At 47.3% G+C, this 22,915-nt stretch overlaps 1 protein-coding gene across 1 annotated transcript in view; it reads right to left on the bottom strand.

The window, feature by feature from the left end:
• The window catches only part of LOC138249108 (gamma-aminobutyric acid receptor subunit gamma-3-like), a 368,168-nt gene that overhangs the window by 155,119 nt on the left and 190,134 nt on the right, over positions 1 to 22,915 (bottom strand). Inside the window, exon 2 of the mRNA XM_069203135.1 lies at positions 543 to 691. Within this exon, the coding sequence (XP_069059236.1) occupies positions 543 to 691 (149 nt within the window). The remainder of the gene's footprint in view (positions 1 to 542; positions 692 to 22,915) is intronic.

Raw genomic sequence — 22,915 nt, 5'->3', positions numbered from 1 at the left:
CCAGGGGACAGAAGTCCCCTGGCCATGGCCATTGGGCAAGGGGGCATGACTCCTGTCTTTGCTAAGACAGGAGTCATTTCAATGGGGGTTGGGAGTCGGAAAAAATGGCGCAAATCGGGTTGAGGCGAAAAATTGGCCTCAGCCTGACTTGCCCCATTTTTTGGTGCCCAAGCTCCATATTCCCCTACGCCGGCGCTGCCTGGTGTACGTCATTTTTTTTCACGCACACCAGGCAGCGCCGCGGCTAACGCCAGCTAACGTCATTGAATAAATACGGCGCCCGCATGGCGCTTCAGAATGGTGTTAGCCGGCGCTAAAAAGTATAAATATGGCCCTTAGATCTGTCGCTGTAAGCAGGATACATGGATAAGGAAACAATTCCTTATCCATGCACATGGATATTATGCCTTTCGCTGCAAAGGTGCAAGGTTTTGTAGTCTACTCAGTGTGTCTAGAAATTATCTCTCAATATCAATGTCACTGTTTTTTCCACCATCATAGACGTGGTCTGATTTTGTCAAACAATACATACAAGAACTCACTTCCAATGTCCGGTCGCAGCTTTTTGTCATATTCCCTCAGCAGCTTGTTTAGTATTAACGTTGCATCTGTGTCTTGCGTTTTTGGAGCCAGCACCCATTTTTGGTTAAACGTTAAATCTTCATATTCATCTTCTTCGATTTTCCTTGAGCTGCAATGAAAAAATACAAATATGCCCAGTCATTTTGTGTATTCATTAATCTACTGACAGTCGGTATAAATATTACAGAATTTAAACTGGCAAGGCGTATTATAATGTTTGTAGGGTATTAGTAATGTCACAGTGGAGGAGGTGAAAGAGACAGACAATTAACAGATTTGGGCATCACGGAGAAAAATATACGTGTTTTTATTTTACATTGCTTGCTCTGTTCCCTTTTCACTCTTTCTGACATCCCACATCAAGCAACATTATCTCCCGTGCTGTAGTTTTTCTCTCCATCGCTCACAATAACAACCACCACCAACAGACTGACCCGGCGACTGGGAATGACAGCCAACAGAACAGCTTCAAGATAATACCGGATTTAGAAGTTGGCATCATCGTTTAACGGAATCTACGTTAATGCCGTGATAAGCTGGTTTACAGAGGAAGCAAATTAGGGCCAGATGTAGGAAGGAAGCAATTTGCGAGTTGCAAATTGCGAGTCCTTCCGACTCGCAATTTGCAACTCGCAAATTGCTATGCAGTACGGTGTCTCAGACACCGACTGCAACTCGCTATGGGGTCGCAATGACCCACCTCATGAATATTCATGAGGTGGGTCGCAAATTGCGGCCCCATAGCGAGTATAGGCACTCGCTAACATGGAGGCCTGCTGTAGTCAGCAGGCCTCCATGTTAGCGACCTGCTTTTCAATAAAGCAGTTTTTTTTTTTTTTTAAATGTAGCCCGTTTTCCCTAAGGGAAAACGAGCTGCATTTAAAAAAATCCGAAACCTTTTGTTTCGTTTTTTTCAGGGCAGGGAGTGGTCCCTTGGACCACTCCCTGCCCTGAAAAAATATTTTGGGGTCCATTCACAAAGGGGAAGGGGTCCCATGGGGACCCCTTCCCGTTTGCGAATGGGTTACCATCCACTTCAAGTGGATGGTAACTGCGACTCCATTTGCAACCGCATAAGCGGTCACAAATGGAATTGCATACCATTGCGAATCGCAAATAGGAAGGGAACACCCCTTCCTATTTGCGATTCGGAAATGCATTTTGCGAGTCGGTGACGACTTGCAAAATGCATTTCTGCATAGGAAACACGCATTTGCGAGTCGCAAACGGCAAATTTTGCCGTTTGCGACTCGCAAAGTGCTTCCTACATCTGGCCCTTAATCCTTTAACTGGTCAAAGAAAATAAGTGCCTGACCTGCATGAGTGGTCTGCCAGATGAAGAATCTTTATCTGTTTAAAAGGAGGTTAATGAACAAATAATTCGAATTTGAAATGCTTCCGAGATGCATATTTCTTTTAATTATACCTAAAAGTCGAATACTGATCCAGAGACAGGTGGCATGTGCAGAGGAGCACCTTCCTCCCTGACACAAGCGTCTGACCCAGTTAAAGGTGAGTCATTTCTCAGTTATAGGGACTTGAGGTTTCCAAGAAGCATACATGTTATTATGGAAGTAAATAAAAGGAGCACAAAGTGTGAGAAGTAGTACGTATAACTGAACACTAACAAACTAGAAACAAATATATTTGATGCAGTTCACTCACTGAAGAAAGAGATGTGTCTTCTGCTTAGAGGTAAACCGCACCCTAGAGCATAAAAAGTAAAACAAGCTTGCATTGACTTTCCAAAGTTCCCAGGAGCGAGGCACCTCCCCATTCAACCTCCATAAGTAAAAAACAGAAAACGACTGTACCAATATCACGATTCACTTCTGCACATTGCACAGGACTTTGCTGTCTTTCAGTGTCCCAGTCAACCCCATTTCAGGGAGACAGGATGCTTACTGCGATACTGTCTGAATTCAGATCTCTCATGCAGTGACCCCTGATTATTCTTTAGTAGGAAACCATAATGTCTACCTCTCCTCCAGACAAGATATGGTCTTTGCCATGTTAGTTGCCTCCACCAGCACACGATCCTTAACCTACCTCCAACATTAGTAGATGGCTCACCGTCCATGCATGTCATGGATACTTCTTTACTTACAGGGCATCCCTTGGCTGTTGGGGACAGTACCCTGAAAACTACAGGCCCATTTTGGGCCCACTGTACATGACTAATGGAACAACAGCCCATCCTTGGTGTCACCAAGTTCATTAGAGAAATTCATTTTCATAGCCCATGTAAGTCTATAGGCTGACCTTTCCACAACAGCCAAGCATTGGTTCAGGAGATACTGCAAAATAAATGAGAGATGAAATACAGCAACATTGAAGGTATTTTCTGCCTGCACCAACCCACGAGTTTCAAAAGTATGGACTGTTCCATGGCCCAGCAAAGCTGGAACACCCTAGTATTCTCCCTGTGCCACTGAAGCAAAGCTACACTAGACTGAAGAGCCCCAATCAGGGCAAAACCAGTCTGTGGTTGCTTGTTCCAGTTCAGGGAGGACCTGGCCTGGTCATTCAGGCTAGACTGTTCCTATTTGAAAAGGTCATGACTGATTTGAATATGGCTGTGCCTAAACTGAAGTGGAATTGTGTGCAAAATAACAATGGACTGGAATGCGGCCCAAGTAATTATCAGTGGCTAAGAATAATTCAAGCATTCAATCCATTACTTTTTTGTATACTTCAGTGCAATGCCCTAAATGCGACAGTTATGCCCAGATGTGGGTCCAATGTTCACTGTGTCACCGGAGCAACGCTACACGTGACTGAAGAACCCTAACCAGATGAAACTGGTCCTGAGGTGCTTGTGTTCTGTCTGGTTCATGGAGAACATGACCTGGCAGTTTGAACTGGACTGTTACTATTGGAGCAAGGCCAAGACTAACTTGCATATGACTGGATCCAAACTGAGGTGGCAGATTCTGGACAACCATGCCATAGAGCGGCCTTTATGGTCTGAACGTTTGCAAGAAGTTGGTTCTAGAACATGTTTGTATTCTTGCCATATTACATACCCTTTAGGCATTAGTGTGATCAAACCTGGAATCATGATACCCCTATACAGTATGGCTCTTAGGCTGGGCATCTCTTGGCATAACAGATTTGCTTGTTTGCTCAATACAACTGAACTTTTTGGTGACTGTTCAATCTCATGCTGTTGTCCCCGAAGGATCCATCTCACTCCTGTTATCTCAGGGGCAACCCAGAACTTTCTTCTTTGGTAAAGTCAACTTAGATAATTTATTTCCTCTGATCAGTAAAATAAAACCTACTGGCAATTACCTACTGATCATGAAGTCTGTTAATCTTCTTTCCAGGGGTCTTCGAATCATTTATTAATAATTTAAGTGTATGCAAACAAGCAACCACAACTCCCTAATTTAAAAAGCTAATTTCAGCTGCTTGGATCCCAGCAGTTATGAACCTCCTGATGTACAATCAACAAGGCTCATCAGAAAGACGGTAGTTTTCCATTTACAAACACAAATAATCCAGCATACTATGCTAGTCTGTGAACAAACCAGCCTCAGCAAGGTTTGGAGACAGCTCTGCTGGATATGACTGGCAAAATCTTAAGAAAACTTTGGAACTTTCTAGCTCTCTCTCAGGCCTTTGATATCAATTATCATTCTAGTCATCTTAGCAGATTCTCCTAAGGAGCCATGTAAGGGATCTACGAGTTTAGGTGAGTCTCCTCTTTTTCAGGTAAACTAAACTCTGTAACGTAAATGGGTCCTTTCTCTTTTCCACCAATGATGAGTGTGAATAACTTTAGGAATCCCCCCTTGCCTCACCTTTTTAATATTTAATGCCACCTCCTTTTGACAGCTCATGGCCAATATTCGATTCATGTTTCATGGGCCAAGAAGACGTTAATAACATATCCTATCTCTTCCGATCAGATAGGGAGCTGGGCAATTTCAGGCCACTAATTCTCAGAAGCACCGTTGTTGGGTACCATTGTTAACACCAGAATAAACTACGCAATTTCTCTGAATCTGGTGGTAACCAAACATCTTATCAAGAAGTTACAAACAGCAAAAAATATGGAAAGTATGCTGGCAGTAGGCCTGAGAAAGTATGATCATGTTTCCAAAGTCAGAAAGATCTTCACCATCTAAAAATGGAAGATGGTTTCAAATAAAAATCTGTGCATTTTGTACCAATGGGTTTATGGGTCTAGACTATAATGTCTAACAGCAAAATGCCTCCTACCCCCTGGCATTAAACAGTAGAAATTATTGAACAGGGGCCTCTTTCAATCAAATTCCTTCCATTTCACCATTATGGTAAGGCATCAATTATTTAGCTGCAGGAACAAAGTTCTGGAACTTATTAGCTTGCATGTGATACCTTCATTTCGAAAAATGTATAATGTTGGTAAACACTCATTGGTATTTACAGGAATATTTTAACCCTTCTTCACTCAGATGCAGAGCACTAAGACATGAAAATGTATGGTACATTATGTAACTGTATTCTTGTTGTCCTTTCATTTTCATTTTCCTTCTTTATGACCATTGCAGGTTGTTGCTTAATAGTCAATTTGCCTACCATACAGAATACTACAAAATAGTGATTTCTAATCTTTCACAGAGCACAAAATACAGAATGGTATGATATATGTTTGCACATACAGTTAATGTACTTGCTAAAAATGTTTATGCATAAGGGCCATCAAGGTAAACTCATATCAAGGGTATATAAAAACAAATTGCTAGTCATGGGATGCAGTGGACCAAGACCACTTTACTTGCTAATAGTTAGACAAAGGTCTGGAAGACAAACTTGTGAAAACGTGTATAAATGACTACTACTTTAGGAACTCCTGAATGTATTTAGAATTTTGCAGAGTAATTTCTGTCTCCTTTCAGGCATTTCAGTGTTGCAACATTTTGAGGATGTGAAGTCATCTTTGAAGTGAGATCTGAAGTAACAGAATAACTGTTAGAAATGTGATCTTTGGTAGACAGTCAGGTTATCCCCTGTCCAAGCATGGACCCTCACTCTAGTCAGGGTAAATGAGAATCACCCTCAGTTAACCCCTGCTCACCCTCTTGGTAGCTTGGCACGAGCAGGCAGGCTTAACTTCAGAAGCAATGTGTAAAGTATTTGTACCAACACACACATTAACTCAGTGAAAACACTATAAAATGATACAACACAGGTTTATAAAAATAGGTAATATTTATCTAAATGAAACAAGACCAAAACGACAAAAATCCAACATACAAAAGTCAAGATATGAATTTTTAAAAGAATAAGAATAAGAAAACAGTGAGAACATTGTTAGCGCACAAAGTACCTAGGTAGCGTAAAAATAACACCGCACGGGCAAGCGTGCATCGGAAAAGGCCAGCGATGCATCGATTTCTCACTCGCAAATGAGAGCGTGCGTCGTTCCTCCTCCAGTCGGGCTGGTGTGCATCATTTCTTCTCTCCCACAAGAGAGCTATGCATCGATCCTGACAGGCACCTCGGGTCCGGGCAGGCTTTGTGTTGTTTTCCACTCGCAGCGATAATGCGTTGAAAATCCGGTTGCATGGTATCACAAAACTGCTCTGCGTGGGATTTGCGCCATTAGCCTTGGTTAGCGGGTGTTGAGTGTCATTTCTTCAGCCACATTGCATCGATCTTCCAGCCGCGATGCAGGTGGACTGTTGATTTCAGCTGCGAAGCCAGCAGCGCGTCATTTATCAGCCACGACACGGAAGATGCATTGAACATTTCCACGCACGGCGGTCTGTGTGTGGATTCTCAGTTCTTGGTTGCTAGCTTCACCTCTCAAGGGCCAAGGGACTGGGTAGGGCACCACGTATCAGGGAAGGAGTCTCAGCAGAGAGTCCAGGTGCTGGCAGGGGAAGTCTTTGATGACCCTGAGACTTCAACAACAGGAGGCAAGCTCAGTTCAAGCCCTTGGAGATTCTTCTCATGCAGGAATGCACAACAAAGTCCAGTCTTTGTCCCCTTTCACAGGCACTACAGGAAAGCCCAGCACAGCACAGTCCCAGGCAGGGGCAGCACTTCTCCTCAGCTCTTCAACTCTTCTCCTTGGCGGAGGTTCCTCTTGATTCTAGAAGTGATCTAATTTTCAGGGATTTTGTGTGCTCTTTTTATAACCCCCGTTCTGTCTTTGAAGTAGGAAAACTTCAAAAGAAAGTCTCTGTTGTTTGTAAGATACTGCCTTGCCCAGGCCAGGCCCCAAACACACACCAGGAGGTTGGAGACTGCATTGTGTGAGGCAGGCACAGCCCTTTCAGGTGTAAGTAACCACTCCTCCCCTCCCCTCAGGCCAGATGGCCCATCAGGATATGCAGGCTACACCCCATCTCCCTTTGTGTCACTGTCTAGAGGAGAGGTGCAAGCAGCCCAGCTGTCAAACTGACCCAGACAGGGAATCCACAAACAAGCAGAGTCATGGAATGGCTTAAGCAAGAAAATGCCTACTTTCTAAAGGTGGCATTTCAAACACACAATCTAAAAAAACAACTTCACTAAAAGATGTATTTCTAAATTGTGAGTTCAGAGACCCCAAACTTCATATGTCTAGCTGCTCTCAAAGTGAATCTGTGCTTTAATAATATTTAAAAGAAGCCCCATGTTAACCTATGAGAGAGATAGGCCTTGCAACAGTGAAAACCGAATTTGGCATTATTTCACTGTCAGGACATGTAAACCCATAAGTAAATCTCGCACCTTTAACATACACTGCACCCTGCCCACGGTGCTACTTAGTGCCTACCTTAGGGGTGCCTTACATGTACAAAAAGGGAAGGTTTAGGCCTGGCAAGTGAGTACACTTGCCAAGTCGAATTGGCAGTTTAAAGCTGCACTCACAGACACTGCAGCGGCAGGTCTGAGCCATGTTTACATGGCTATGTATGTGGGTGGCACAAGCATTGCTGCAGGACCAGTAGTAGCATTTGATTTACAGACCCTGGGCCCATCTAGTGCACTGTACTAGGGACTTACTAGTAAACCAAATATGACAATCATGGAAAGCCAATTACACATACATTTTACATAGGAGCACTTGAACTTTAGCACTGGATAGCAGTGGTAAAGTGCCCTGAGTATCAAAAACAGCAAAAACAGAGTTGAGCACCGTTCAACCACCTGGGAAACAGAGGCAAAAAGTTAGGGGAGACCGTGCCAAGGGTGCCAAGTCTAACAATAACCATCACGGGTCATCTTACATAAAGTGCCATGGAAGTGCATTTGGGCACATGTGCATATGGGGCTGCTTTCTGTGCCCTGGAGCACCTTAATATTATTATTTTTTTATTATTATTATGGTTGCCTTGAGGGTTAGCAAATTATCAGTAATGGGGTGCACTGCCTCTGTTTGCATCCAGTGTGCATAGTCAAAGGTGCACCGCAGCATAAACATGGAACAGTGGGCTTTTACAGTAATGCAGCCTCAGAAAGTTTCCAAGGTTCCTAGTAACACATCTAAAAGAATGACAACTCTTCAATTATTTTGCTAAAGATCATTAATAGATCACTGTCTGTTGTTGTGATCTATTAATGATGCTGTCAAATGGCGTACTTTTGTATTCACTGCGGTGCAGTTCACAAAGCTCCATGACAGAAACCCATTCAAGACTCTTTACACAGAAAGTTTGTCCTTACTTTAAGAGAGAGAAGCTGTTGAAGCGGTAAAGAAATAGAAATGTAAACATATACAAGGAATGGGGATATGAACTCAGGCAGATTTGTACCACCCATTGGCAAAAGTTTAGAAATCAATGCATATAAATATTACAAAAAATGAAACCACTACAGGGAATCTCTTTTCACTTTCCGTCGATCCCATTTCAAACTCAGCTAAATAATAGACCGATGAAATTGTGGCCAAAGGGGCTCTGTATTTCTTTTTGAGCAAATTGCACATCAAGACATTTTTATGCATCAAGGTGAAAGGGCACTGTTGGTCCCAACCCTCTCTGCAGGGTCACCTCCAAATCTTTTGCTTTTACGCTCCAATTCTTAGCTGAATTTGGTGCTGGCCTTAGGACTCTGCACACTTTACCACTGCTAACCAGGGATAAAGTGCTCATGCTCTCTCCTCTAAACATTGCATAATTGGCTTATACCCGTTGGCATATATAATTTACTGCAAGTCTCACATAAAGGTGCACTACCTGTGCCTAGGGTCTGTCATTCAAATGCTACTAGTGGGTCTGCAACACTGATTGAGCCACCCACTTAAGAAGCACTTTAAACATGCCTCAGGTCTGCCAATGCAGCCTGTGAATGTCATTTTAAACTGCCAATTCAACCAGAAGAAATTAAACTTTTTCTAGGCCCAAACCTTCCTTTTCAATACATATACTACCCCTAAGGTAGGCACTCAACAGCCCACAGGGCAGGGTAAAATGTATTTAAAAAATAGGACATGTACTTTTAAGTTTTACATGTCTTGGTAAAATTCATTTTTTACTACTACAATGCCTACCTCTACCCTAGGCATTTTGAGATCCCGTATTACACTTAGGCCCTCATTACAACCCTGGCAGTGGGTGATAAAGCGGGAGTAATACCGCCAATGGGCCGGCGGTAATTTTTTTAAAATTATGACCATGGCAGAAACCGCCAACACAGACAGCCACTTTAACACTCCGACCGCCACAGCGGTAGAAAAAACCACTGCAGCAGTAACAGCCAACAGCCAGGTGGAAGACAATGCAATGCCCATCCTATTACAACAAGCCAATCTGCCAGCTTCTCCGGGGCAGTACCAAAGCAATCAAAAGCACGGTGGAAACAGTACACAGAAGGGAAACGACTCACCTCTGGACAATCAGGCAACAACCACGACGCCATGGAGCCCGGACTACAGGTGTTACCCATGCTGGTCTACCTCCTCCTACACCAGGAATACCAACGCTGGTGAAGACGACCACGCTGAGTACCGCACCTAGCACACAGGGGAGGGAGGAGAAAAAAGAGAGTGACACACACACGCAACATCCCCACCCCCAACACCATACACACAAACAGATGCAATAACATTACATATCCTTCCTCTACCCCTCAGGAAAAATGCAAGGACAAAAGGAATTGAATAAAGTGAGTGTAGTAAGATAGCATAGTATAAATACGTGATTTAAAATCAAAACAGTATATACATATATACAAATGGAGGGACACTGCCCAGTCCATAAAGTCCGTGGGCCACAGGGCCATTTCACATAGGTCAAGGCCCCACTTGACTCCTGCCTCAATACGGAGAGAGCACTGCTAGGTCATCAGGTCAAAAATACACAGGCGCCTCAGGGGGACGGGGAGGGGTGGGCACCTCAGCCGGAAGATGGTACAACACCACTGCTCCTGGAGGGGGCTACATGCCCACTGCTTGGTCCTGGGGAGTGCAAAGCCACAGTCTCTCTAGTGGGTGGTTTTCCCACTGCTTGGTCCTGGGGAGTGCAAGGCCACAGTCTCTCTAGTGGGTGGATTGCCCACTGCTTGGTTCTGGGGAGTGTAAGGCCACAGTCTCTCAAGTTGGTGGTTTGCCGACTGCTTGGTCCTGGGGAGTGCAAGGCCACAGTATCTCTAGTGGGTGGTTTGCCCACTGCTTGGTCCTGGGGAGTGCAAGGCCACAGTCTCTCAAGTGGGTGGTTTGCCCACTGCTTGGTCCTGGGGAGTGCAAAGCCACAGCCTCTCAAGTGGGTGGTTTGTCCACTGCCTGGTCCTGGGGAGTGCAAGGCCACAGTCTCTGGATTGGATGGCTTCTTCACATGTTCTATAGGGGGCTTTGGGGAAAGTGTGCTTCATCCTGGCAAGGAGGGGGTGAGTGCATGCCTTTTTCCACTGGTTATGGAGGGGGCTTTGTGCCCAGTGATGCAGCACTTGGGGAGTGCCAGATCACAGTCCCTCACCTGGGTGTCAGACCCACGAGATTTGCAGTGGGCAGGATGCACGACACTCCATGGAGGCAGAACTACAGTCCATCCCCCGCGGCTACGGCTGCATAGTGGTGGTAGTGCCGGTGCTGGTGGCGGTGCTGGCAGTGGTGGGGGGAGGCTCCAGACCTTCCCCTGCAGCCTCGGACGGCTGCCCACTGGGGCTGTTGTCAGTGGTGCTGACAGTGATGCACGTGGCGCTTCAGGTGGTGGTGCAGGTGGCGGTGCAGGTGGCGGTGCAGCTGGCGGTGCTGGTGGCGGTGCTGTCAGTGGTGGGGGGAGGCTCCAGCCCTTCCCCTGCAGCCTCGGACAGCTGCCCACTGGGGCTGCTGCTGCTGGCAGTGGTGCTGACAGTGGTGCAGGTGGCGCTGCAGCTGGCGGTGCTGGGGGGAGGCTCCAACCCTTTCCCTGCAGCCTTGGACGGCTGAAGTGCCATGGTTGGTGTTGTGTGCTCAGACCCAGCTCCAGCACCAGGCCCCCTATCCATCCTGCCTGCAGTGGCCAGCCCTTTGTGTTTGCCCTTGGTGGTCCCTTCTTGCCCTTTCCAGCTGGTGGTGCCTCCTCGCCCTTGGTAGCTGTTGGTCCCTTCTTGCCCTTGCCAGCTGGAGGTACCTTCTTGCCCTTGGTAGCTGGTGGTCCCTTCTTGCCCTTGCCAGCTGGTGGTGCCTCCTTGCCAGCTGGTAGTGCCTCCTTTCCCTTAGTAGCTGGTGGTCCCTTCTTGCCCATGCCAGCTGGTGCAGGCACACTACCAGTGCTGACAAGTGTCTCCTTCGAGCCTCTCACACCTCAGTAGCTGCCGAAACTACAGTGGCCGTGGACTGCTTGGCTGAGGTGCTGGCCTGGATTCGTTCTACCCTGGCCCGAAGTGAAGGATGGGGGAGGGGCAGGGAAGAGGTCAATGGTGGAGAGGAAAAGCTTTTAGGGACACTGGGGCAGGAAGACGGTGAACGGTTTGGGAGTGGAGGAAGAGGGAGTGGTGGTTGGAGGTGTCTGTCTGCTGTGTTTGGGTGCAGGTGCATGTGCTAGATGCTGTTGTGAGGTGGATGGCTGTTGAGTGTCTGAGTGTTTGCGTTTGTGTATTTTGGGAGGAGGGGGCACAGACATAGTGGGAGAGGACACAGGTGACGTGTGCATGGATGGGGGGGTGACTGCCAGTGAGGGGTGTGTAGTGATAGGCGTGATGGTGATGGTTGTAGCAGATAAGGATGTAGTGCATGCAAGTGTGAGTGGAGACGCTACTGGGAGGGAGGTGGACGAGGAGGAGGAGGGGGACACAGTGGAGGCAGTGGATGTTGGCATGTCTGATTCTGGATGGTGTTTGTGTGAGTGCCTGTGGAATGATGTGTGGTGCTTGTGTTTGTCAGAGCCACTCCTGTGTGTAGTCTTGGGTGCATGCTGGTCTGATGTGTGCTTGGGATAGGCTGGGGTTGATGAGAATGGGACTGGGTAGAGGAAGTTGGAGGGGGGAGGCTAGAGACAGGGACAATGGCTGTGATCAGGGAGGAGGCCAGAACCTGGAATGATCTCTGTTGGGCCATCATGCCTTAGTCAATGCCCTCCAGGAATGCATTTGTTTGTTGCAAATGCCCTGCCAGCCCCTGGATGGCATTCACAATGGTTGACTGCCCAACAGAGATGGATCGCAGGAGGTCAATAGACTCCTCACTCAGGGCAGCAGGGCTGACTGGCGCAGGGCCTGAGGTGCCTGGGGCGAAGAAGATGCCCACCCTCCTGGGTGAGCGGGCATGGGAAACACGCTGAGGGGCTGCTGGGAGTGTGGTGCTGGTACTGGGGGTGACAGCTGTACTTGTAGTTGGGGTGGCCACAGAGGTGTCTGCCACCATCAGGGAGCTTCTAACGGAGGAGGTATCACTGTCTGAACTGTCCCCTCCAGACTCTGCCGTGGTGCTCCCCTCACCCTCTGTCCCACTGGTGCCCTGATGGTCTGTGGATTCGGCCTCCAGGCCCATGTGGGATGCAGCTCCCTATGTTTCCGGTGCCTCTGCTCTTCCGCCAGATCATGCTACTGCACAGAAGGACAGGGTGACAAAACAAAAAGGGGGGGAAGAGACAGAGGATACACTTGGTCAATGCCAGCAACAACACCACTGTTGGCGTACACAACACACAGGGGACAGCCCTATGCACTAGGCGATGCACTACCAGTCACAATGCTAGTCACCAGGTCATGGAGAATAATGCCTAACGCCAATAGCAGCATACCTGAGACCCACAGAACCTTGCCCAGCAGTAGATGCCCACTAGCATGTGTGGGGGTGGTGTGCAACAGACCCTGCCCAACATGGAACCTACCCTGCAATGTTCGACCTGGCCCAGGGGCACCCACAGGTCCACATCCCCCACCCAGATAACACCCCACCAAGTGCAATTTGCTGAATTGGAAACTGTACTCACCCCCTTGTGGCTGCTGTGATGCCCTCAAGCGCCCATCCAACTCCGGATAGGCCACCGCCAGTATGCAGAACATCAGGGGGGTTAGGGCTCGACGGGCACCCCTTCCTCGTTGGGAGGCCATCCCCAGCTAGGCCTCTGCCAACTTCCTTGCCCAGCGTCTCAGGTCCTCCCACCCTTTGCGACAGTGGGTGCTCCACTTGTCATAGACCCCCAGGGTCCGCACATCCTTGGCGATGGCACGCCATATACCCTTTTTCTGATGGGCGCTGACCTGCTGGGCAATAAACATAGCATAATGCTATCAGTCATACCGTGCGGCCTGTTACACTCATGGCCCACCATATCCCTCCCATCCCCTTACGCACATACATTGCCCACCATACAAGCAGCACTCTGCCCAGGACCCCTCAACCAGCCCCCCTTACATGAGGCCTTAGCACACAGCACTCCATTCATTCATGCCCCATGCATGGTGCACACAGTGTACTCACCTGTTGGTCTGGAGGCCCATAGAGCCATCTGTACTGGGGTAGGACCCCATCCACCAGTCTCTCCAACTCCTCCAAAGTGAAGGCCTGAGCCCTCTTCCCAGAGACTCGAGCCATGTTCGCTTCCAGACACAGGTCACAGCAGCACTTGCAGTGTAGGTCCTCTCCTGTTGAAGGTCAGATAGCAAGTGAGTGAACAGATAGAAAATGGCGGTCACGTCTGCGGCAGTGTGTACCGTCACCAACGGCGTACATCACTGTTGGCTACTGGGACCCATAGAGCCCAATGTTATCCAATGAGGTGTTGCATGGTGGTTTTCGACCGCCTCCCGCAATGGCGCACAACGTCAGCGGTATTACCTCATTTCCACATGTCCCTCCACACAGGACAGGCATCTGCCATTTCAGGGGGGGGCAGGCCATGGCACCTAACTGAGTCACAGCCGGCATAAGCACATTTTGGGAATAAACATCAACATACTGTTTCTGTCACAACATGCAATGCATTGTACAATGACAAAATGTTGAAAAGTGACCAGATGCTCATCGTTTTTACCCATGGAGTACAACCGCTGAGGATGATTAGGAGATGGAGACATCCCCCCATGTACAGGCCCCTGGAGGACTTGGCAACAATGGAGGACAGGCACATTATCCTCACCTACAGACTTGATAGGGCCACAATGCAAGAGCTGTGTGCCCAATTGGAGCCAGACCTGATCTCAGCTATCCGTCATCCCACTGGGATCCCCCCACTTGTGCAAGTCCTATCAGTGCTACATTTTTAAGCAAGTGTCTCCTTCCAAGCGACAGTGACCATGGCAGCAGGGATGTCGCAGCCGATGTTCTCAAACGCGCGGACCAGAGTGTTGTCTGCCTTGATGAAACACATGCACATCTACATTGTTTTACCTCAGGTGGAGGATTTGGCCACAGTGAAGTCTGACTTCTATGCAATGGGACATATCCCCAACATCATTGGGGCAATTAATAGTATACATATTGCCTTTGTCCCTACCCCCCCCCGGAGAAATGAACAGGTGTTCGAAAGAGCTTTCATTCTATGAATGTGCAGATAGTTTGCCTTGCGGACCAGTACATCTCCCATGTGAATGCAAAGTATCCTGGGTCTGTGCATGATACCTTTATTCTGAGGAATAGAAGCATCCCATAAGTTATGACTCAACTCCAGAGGCACCCAGTGTGGCTAGTAGGTGAACCCATGGTCCCAAACAGTGTCTGTTGGTATATGGGTGTGGGGTTGGCCCTAAGGGTAAGTGTGTGGCTAACGGGTATCCCTCGATATTTTCAGGTGACTCTGGTTACCCCAACCGCTCAGAGCTACTTACCCCAGTGAGGAATGCTAGGCAAGGGCAGAGGAACGTAACAATGAGGAACATGGGCTTACAAGAAGAATTATTGAGTGCACCTTTGGCCTCTTGAAGGTGGATCCCTGTTCTACTCACCCAAGAAGGTGTACCAGATCATCGTGGAATGCTACATGTTGCACAACCTAACCTTGAGATGCCAGGTGCCTTTTCTGCAGGAGGATGGGGCAAGGGATGGGTGTGTGGCAGCTGTGGAGCCTGTGGACAGTGACAAAGAGGAGGCAGAGGATGAGAAAGTGGACAACAGAACAACTATCAAACAACAGTACTTCCAGTGACACACAGGTAAGACACTGCAACTTCACCTTCCATTGCAGTTTTGTGTCGGTAATTTTTCCGAAACCGGTCCCAGGATGCTTGTTTCCAGTCCAGGGAAGACTTGGCCTGGCAGTTCGGGCTGGACTGTTCCCATGGGGAACAGGGTCAAGACTGATTTGCATATGGCTTGGTCCAAACTGGAATGGCATGGGCAGCAAAAAAACAATGGATTTAGGCCCAGATCTCTGTACTGGGGGTGAATGTTTGACATTGTTCATCATTCCGTCCATCACTTGTTCTTTTTGCATTTGTCGCCCTAAGTGGGAAGGGTATGCCCAGACGTGGGTCCCGTGCTTCCCATGCCACTGGATTCAAGGTAGCCTGGCTGATGAGGGGTGAAACCCCGAAACCAGTCCCAGGATGCTTGTTTCCAGTCCAGGGAAGACTTGGCCTGGCAGTTCGGGCTGGACTGTTCCCATAGGGAACAGGGTCAAGACTGATTTGGATATGGCTGGGTCCAAACTGGAATGGCATGGGCAGCAAAAAAACGATGGATTTAGGCCCAGATCTCTGTACTGGGGGTGAATGTTTGACATTGTTCATCATTCTGTCCATCACTTGTTCTTTTTGCATTTGTCGCCCTAAGTGGGAAGGGGAAGGGTATGCCCAGACGTGGGTCCCATGCTTCCCATGCCACTGGATTCAAGCTAGCCTGGCTGATGAGAGGTGAAACCCCGAAACCGGTCCCAGGATGCTTGTTTCCAGTCCAGGGAAGACTTGGCCTCGCAGTTAGGGCTGGACTGTTCCCATGGGGAACAGGGTCAAGACTGATTTGCATTTGGCTGGTTCCAAACTGGAATGGCATGGGCAGCAAAAAAACAATGGATTTAGGCCCAGATCTCTGTACTGGGGGTGAATGTTTGACATTGTTCATCATTCCGTCCATCACTTGTTCTTTTTGCATTCGTCGCCCTAAGTGGGAAGGGGAAGGGTATGCCCAGACGTGGGTCCCATGCTTCCCATGCCACTGGATTCAAGCTAGCCTGGCTGATGAGGGGTGAAACCCCGAAACCAGTCCCAGGATGCTTGTTTCCAGTCCAGGGAAGACTTGGCCTGGCAGTTCGGGCTGGACTGTTCCCATGGGGAACAGGGTCAAGACTGATTTGCATATGGCTGGGTCCAAACTGGAATGGCATGGGCAGCAAAAAAACAATGGATTTAGGCCCAGATCTCTGTACTGGGGGTGAATGTTTGACATTGTTCATCATTCCGTCCATCACTTGTTCATTTTGCATTTGTCGCCCTAAGCGGGAAGGGGAAGGGTATGCCCAGACGTGGGTCCCGTGCTTCCCTTGCCACTGGATTCAAGGTAGCCTGGCTGATGAGGGGTGAAACCCCGAAACCGGTCCCAGGATGCTTGTTTCCAGTCCAGGGAAGACTTGGCCTGGCAGTTAGGGCTGGACTGTTCCCATGGGGTACAGGGTCAAGACTGATTTGGATATGGCTGGGTCCAAACTGGAATGGCATGGGCAGCAAAAAAACGATGGATTTAGCCCCAGATCTCTGTACTGGGGGTGAATGTTTGACATTGTTCATCATTCCGTCCATCACGTGTTCTTTTTGGTAATTTTCTCTAGGCAGGCTGCTGTTCCCACTGCTCTGGCCACTTACTGTACCCTTAGACATGTCTATTCACAGATCTTTTTGCCCTGCTCTGGCTCATGGTGTATTGACTGCAGCACATTACAGGTCATATCTATGTACATAACTGTATAGTCTAATTGCAATGTCTACAGATTGTTAAACGAATACATCCTAAATCATTTGACAGACTCCATACTTGTATTTTTTAAGAGGGTGTTTATTTCAGTGCTGAGAAGTAAATGGGGATGTGCAATGGGCTGGGGTGATGATGGAGGAAAGTCCAGGATAGAGTTTAGTTTATTTGTATCACAGGTGCATTGTCCAAGTGGGCATAGGAAGTGGAGCAATGGCAGTTCAAGGTGGACAGGGTAACAGAGTGGGACACAAGGGTGACAATCAGGAGAGTCTTATTTCCTAGTGGGGGTCTTGGCAATGTTCTCTGGCTTCTGCCTGGGTCGCAGGGACCATTTGCGTGGTGGTTCTCCTTCTAGCGCTGGCAGAGGTGGAGGGCTGTTCATCATTGTGGCTAGTGTCAGGGGCCCGTTGGTGTGCCATTGCCTCCCTCATGGTGTTGGTCATGTCAGCTAGCACCCCTGCAATGGTGACCAGGGTGGTGTGGATGTCCCTCAGGTCCTCCCTGATCCCCAGGTACTGTCCGTCCTGCAGCCGCTGGGTCTCCTGCAACTTGTACAGTATCTGGCCCATCATCTCCTGGGAATGGTGGTATGCTCCCAGGATCTTGGTGAGTACCTCCTGGAGAGTCGGTTTTCTGGGCCTGTCCTCCTCCTGTCGCACAGCAGTCCTCCCAGCTTCACTGTTGTCCTGTGCCTCTGTGCCTCTGTCCCCTGAACCGTGTGCCCACTGCCACTGACCCCAGATCCCTGATCATCCCGTGTTCGTGGGGTGTCCCGAGGTCCCTATAGTGATGGACACACTGCTGATTGATGTGTCCTGGGGACAGAGGTATGGGCCCGCTGGGTGGGTGCTGTGGTGGTGATTCCTGAGGGGGGAGGCTCTGTGGTGGTATGGGACTGTGGGTGGGTAATCGACTGTCTGGAGGTCCCTGATGGGCCAGGAAGGTCATCCGGAACCAGGTGTGCAGAGCTGCTGTCATCACTGTGGCCTCTTCTGTGGGGGGACTGGTTGTTGCTCCTCTCCGGTGACGTTGTGTGGGGAACCTGTGGGGATGTAAATGCAGTGTTATAGTTTCTGTGTGTGTCATCTTGTGCATGGGTGTGTTGTCCTCTATGGTTGATATTGCCATGGCAGATTGGCCTAAGTGAGAGTTGTTATTTGGTGGGCCAGGTAATTTTCTCTAGTGTGCATGCAGTGGTGATGGTTGTCCATGCAGGTCTGTGAGTGGTGTCAATGCATTGGTAAATCATGCAGGGCTTGGCATTGGGATGAGTGGGTTTTGATGGTGGGGTGTATGCGAGGTGGTGGAGTGATGGGAGTGAGGGTGGGGGTTTGAGATGACATGCATGTAGGGGGGATGAAAGTAGTAATGATTTGACTTACCAGAGTGCAGTCCTCCAGCTACTCCTGCCAGACCTTCAGGATGCAGCATTGTCAAGACTTGCTCCTCCCATGTTGTTAGTTGTAGGGGAGGAGGTCCCCTGTACAGCTACATGGTGTCATGCAACCATGGAACGCACCTTTCCCCGTAGGTCGGTCCACCTCTTCCTGATATCATCCCTTGTTCTGGGGTGCTGTCCCACGGCGTTGACCCTGTCCACGATCCTCCGCCAAAGCTCCATCTTCTTTGCAGTGGACGTCTGCTGCATCTGTGATCCGAAAAGCTGTGGCTCTACCTGGATGATTTCCTCCACCATGACCCTTAGCTCCTCCTCAGAGAACCTGGGGTGTCTTTGTGGTGCCATGGGTGTAGTGCGAGTGGTGTGTGTGAGGGTTTATGGGGTGATGTTTTGGGGGGGGTGCTGTGAGGTGTGTGGATGGTGTATGGGTGATGGTGTTCTGTGGCTCTGGTTCTGTGGGTGCTCTTGGTGTGCTTTCTCCCAGTTGTCAATTATTTTGAGTCGTAAAGGGTTGTGGGTAATATGGGTGTGTGTTTTATAGTGGTGTGGGTATGTGGGTGTGGTGTGTATGAGTGTCAGGTATGTGTAGTTTGAATTGTCCAATGTAGTGTTGTTTTGTTGTTGTGTGTGTATTTTGAGCGTGGCTGTATGTACCGCCAATGGTTTGCTGTGGTTGAATGTCCGCCTCAGTGATTCATGGGTCATAATGCTGTGGGCATAGTTCTGTTGGCGTAACGGTGTGGATTTGGATACCGCCAGTTCATCACTGACCTTTGGGCCAGAGGACTTGTGTGTGTGTCTGTATAGTGCCGGATTTTTATGTGTGGGTCATAATATGTGTAGCGGTATACTGCCGCTGTCACGGTATGTTGGTGGCAGTCAGCATGGCGGTAAGCGGGACTTACTGCCAATCTCATAATGAGGGCCTTAATAAGCTGTAATTTCTAAATGGTAGCAAGTAACCAGTTCATGTTTTGCATCTTTGGAACAGTAATGAAAAATCCTATCTTATGGTCAAGTCAGATTTTTAATTACAATTTTGAAAATTGCACTTTAAGAAAGTTGGTAGTTTGCTGACTTAGCCATTTAGTGCGTGCAGTCTGCCCCTGGGTCACATGACTGGGTGTATTGACAGCTGGGCTTTGTGTATGCCTCATAGACAGCCACACACATTAGAGAGCTTAGGTGTGCCTGGATGGACCATCACTGGCAGGATGGGAGGAAGGAGCCGGCACAGCCCCACTTATACTTGAATAGGCTGAGCCCTGCCGTCACAAAAAGGGCTGTGTACCCACTGTAGTTAATCTGGAGCCAGGGAAGGAGGATGCCCGGGAACTTTGATGGGAATTTTAGAATCTTCTCTCACATTCCAGAGGAAGTGCACCAAGTATAAATATTGGGCCTCAGACACCTCTTCTTCAGTATACTTCTGAACCTGTGGACATATTGCCAGGAAGAAGGACTTCTGAAAGGAATTCCACTCTGCTGTACTGCTGCCCTGCTGTGCTGACCTGCTACCTGCTACCATCTTGCCTTGGTGAGTAGGATCTATTGAACCCAGTTCACCATTGTGACTCTAAAGGCTTGTTGTCTGGCCTCCTGATCTGAAGCTTCAGAGACGCCACAGGCTTCTAACAACCTTGCACCTGTATCTTGACTCTGCAATTTGTGAGACTACCCTGCAAAAGTGTGCCACCCCCGTGCTGGAACCTTTGAAGTGGGCCTAAAGTGCTTTGCCAGACATTGTGGATCCAGCAGAACTAAAGTACTTCTTTTGCTGCGCAGCACAACCCATAGCAGAACTGGTGCATTATTGCTGCTGAGCGGACCAAACCCATGTCAAACACCAGCATCACCTCTGCAGCCAGCAACCTCTTCAGAATTGCCAGTGTACAATGCATCCCCAGCACAGGCCCTTGCATCCACATCTACGTCAGCCTCAACTACAATGCCGGACTCTGCATAACAGCCTTGGAGCTCCTCGGAACCAACCCTTCACCCTGACAGCGCAATGCATCCTTGACTCTGGGCTTTGCATTGCTTGCCCTCATTGGAAGGATCCTCAACAAAGAAGTAGGACCTCTCATCTCAAACCTGCTCCATCTCAGCACTGATGCACCGCTTCAGCTGTGCAACACATCTTTGACATGGATCTTCGCAACACTGTGCAAACCAGGATTTGATGTATGCTGCTCAGCTAACCTAACTGGGTCCTTCAAGGCAGCCTTTGAACAAATGTGGTTGGCCTGAATACGTAACTTTGTCCCGGTCTGGCAGGACCAGATATCCACTGTTGTTGCTTTATGCTTTTTACTGAAATCTTTACAACAGCATATCTCTGGTTCTAATGATTTGATGTTTGTTGTTTTGGTCTTATTTTACTTATTAGAAAATACTCTTAATCTTGTGTGGGTTCCTTTTTGTGTGGTGTTCTCACTTTTATCACTGTTTGAAGTGTAGCACAAATTCTTTACATATTGCCTCGGAGTTCAACCTTGCTGCTCTGTGACACACTACCAGGAGGTGGAGCAAAGGATAATGTGGAGTTGCTTGTGCCTTACCCTGACAAGGATTGTGGTCACTGCTTGAAAACGGCTCAAACCCCAACCAACCAACAACCACATTTTTACAGACACCAAGTGCTAACTGGCTCTGAATTAGTGTGTTGTGTTCATTTTCGAGTGATCTGCAATAGGTGGCATACAATACCATTTTATTTTACTACTGTGGTATTAAAGGTCAGCTTTTAAGTTTTAATCTTGTGTTTGCTTGTTATAAATCTAATGCTAAAGAAACTTTGATGAGTATATACAACTTATGCAACGTGTCAGCTTACAAATATTCACACACTGCATTAGTGAAGCTCATGTAGCCCATAAAAAACAATTGCCCTCAGTTCACCTGATGCAGCATTTGAACCCATTCCTTGACAGGCAAGGAAAAGTAAAAAGTAAGAGCCTTACTTAGAGTTTGGCAAATGGAATATTCCATCACAAACATGCCGGATATTACATCCTCTGTATTACAAGTGTATTATAGCCTTTTGCTCTTGTAATAAGATGCATAGGGTATCCGTCACATTTTGACGCAGTAAGCAGGGTCAGAGTGGGACAGTAAATAGGCCTGTGCACCAAAATAAAAGTGCCACCCATTAGCAAGTCACATAGCTAAAAAAGTGGCCAACTTTTGCAACTAGGGCATTTTTAGACTTGTAAAGATACATTATATTGTTATTTTCAATGTATAGAAAACTACATGGGTTTGTACTTGTCACAGGCAATATTTGTGGTAATAGCAGGGAAATCAATAGTAAAAACTGGCCTGCCAGACAATGGAACAGGCCTATAAACCTCGAAAAAAATGGTCCACGCATTAATCTAAGAGACCAACTCTTTGGGCCTGCATGATTGCTCTTTAGGCCAGTCCGACCCTGAGAGTACCCCACCCACCAAACTCTAAATAAGGCCCTAAGGTTTGAGAGAACTTTCAGTCCTCTCAAAAGCGGTACCATATTTGGCTCAAGAACAATTTTCTCCAAAATATTTAAATGTGAAGACAAATTAGGTCCCTGGTCTTATCACTCTTTTCATAAATCACTCCCATCCAAGCATTGCTCTACCCAGACTTTTTAGCCTCTAAGAACATTCATTTATACATTGGTATTTTCTTACATATTTTATAGTATTGTCCATTTAAAGGGGCTCCAATTACTCATCTTTATTTGAAACTTTGATTAAAAATAATTCACCGTTATCTCTATTATCGCTAGGGGTGTATCAAATCAGTTAACTTTACATTTGAGTAAATATTAAATGTTTCAGGAAAACAATGTGAAGTTACGTAGAATTACATGAAATCCAAAATGGAAATTGTGCACTATATTTTAGCATGAAATGTATCCCTGCGTTCATTTTTGATGCGAGGATACAATTCCATGCTAAAACAAATAGCGCAAAAAGCTCTACCACACAAACAGCAGCTAGCATTCTGGTCATTTATGTTGTTTCCACGAGCTTGTGTTAATTTTTTTGCCATGAACACCGCATAATTACACAAAATACACATAATTACAATGTGGCATAATAAAGTAATTGCAGGAAATTAATGCAACAAACATCATGTCAAATTACTGAAATTATGCAAGATAATGATGGTGCAATGGAAATATTACCTGGGCCTAGAGAAAAACGTTTTTTAGGAAACATAAACAAGTAAGACATGTGTATATGAAATAGTCTAAGTCATAAAGTACCCCTTCTAAACAATATGAGACGATGTTATGTTAATGGTTTCTTGAAATTTGCTCTCTCACACCAAGTTTCTTGTCGCTAGGTATGAGAATCAATTGCTCAATGCAGATCAGGGGGAAATCCCTGAATCATAATCGTAAAAAATATATGAGTTTATATTTTTTTCAGAAGGGATGGGATTCTCCAATATTTACAAAATCAGAATTACAGAGAGAGGGATTGAGGAAATAGAAGGATCCATCAACAGGTCTTGATTTCTTTCAGTGAAGAATATTAAGCAGCATCAGACGTGAAGTGCTCTCGTGGGGAAATACCTACATACACTGCTATTTCTTTTTTTTTTTTAACTGTGAGTCAACTGTAGATAATAAGTCGATTATTCACAGCATCCTTTGTTAAGCATTTTGTTATTATCATACAAGATGAGAAGTTACAACA

The sequence above is a fragment of the Pleurodeles waltl genome, chromosome 8 (genome assembly GCF_031143425.1).
Source record: "Pleurodeles waltl isolate 20211129_DDA chromosome 8, aPleWal1.hap1.20221129, whole genome shotgun sequence".
Classification (NCBI taxonomy): Eukaryota; Metazoa; Chordata; class Amphibia; order Caudata; family Salamandridae; genus Pleurodeles; species Pleurodeles waltl.
Note: the sequence above shows the minus strand (reverse complement) of the source record. Positions and strands in the feature narration are given on the sequence as shown.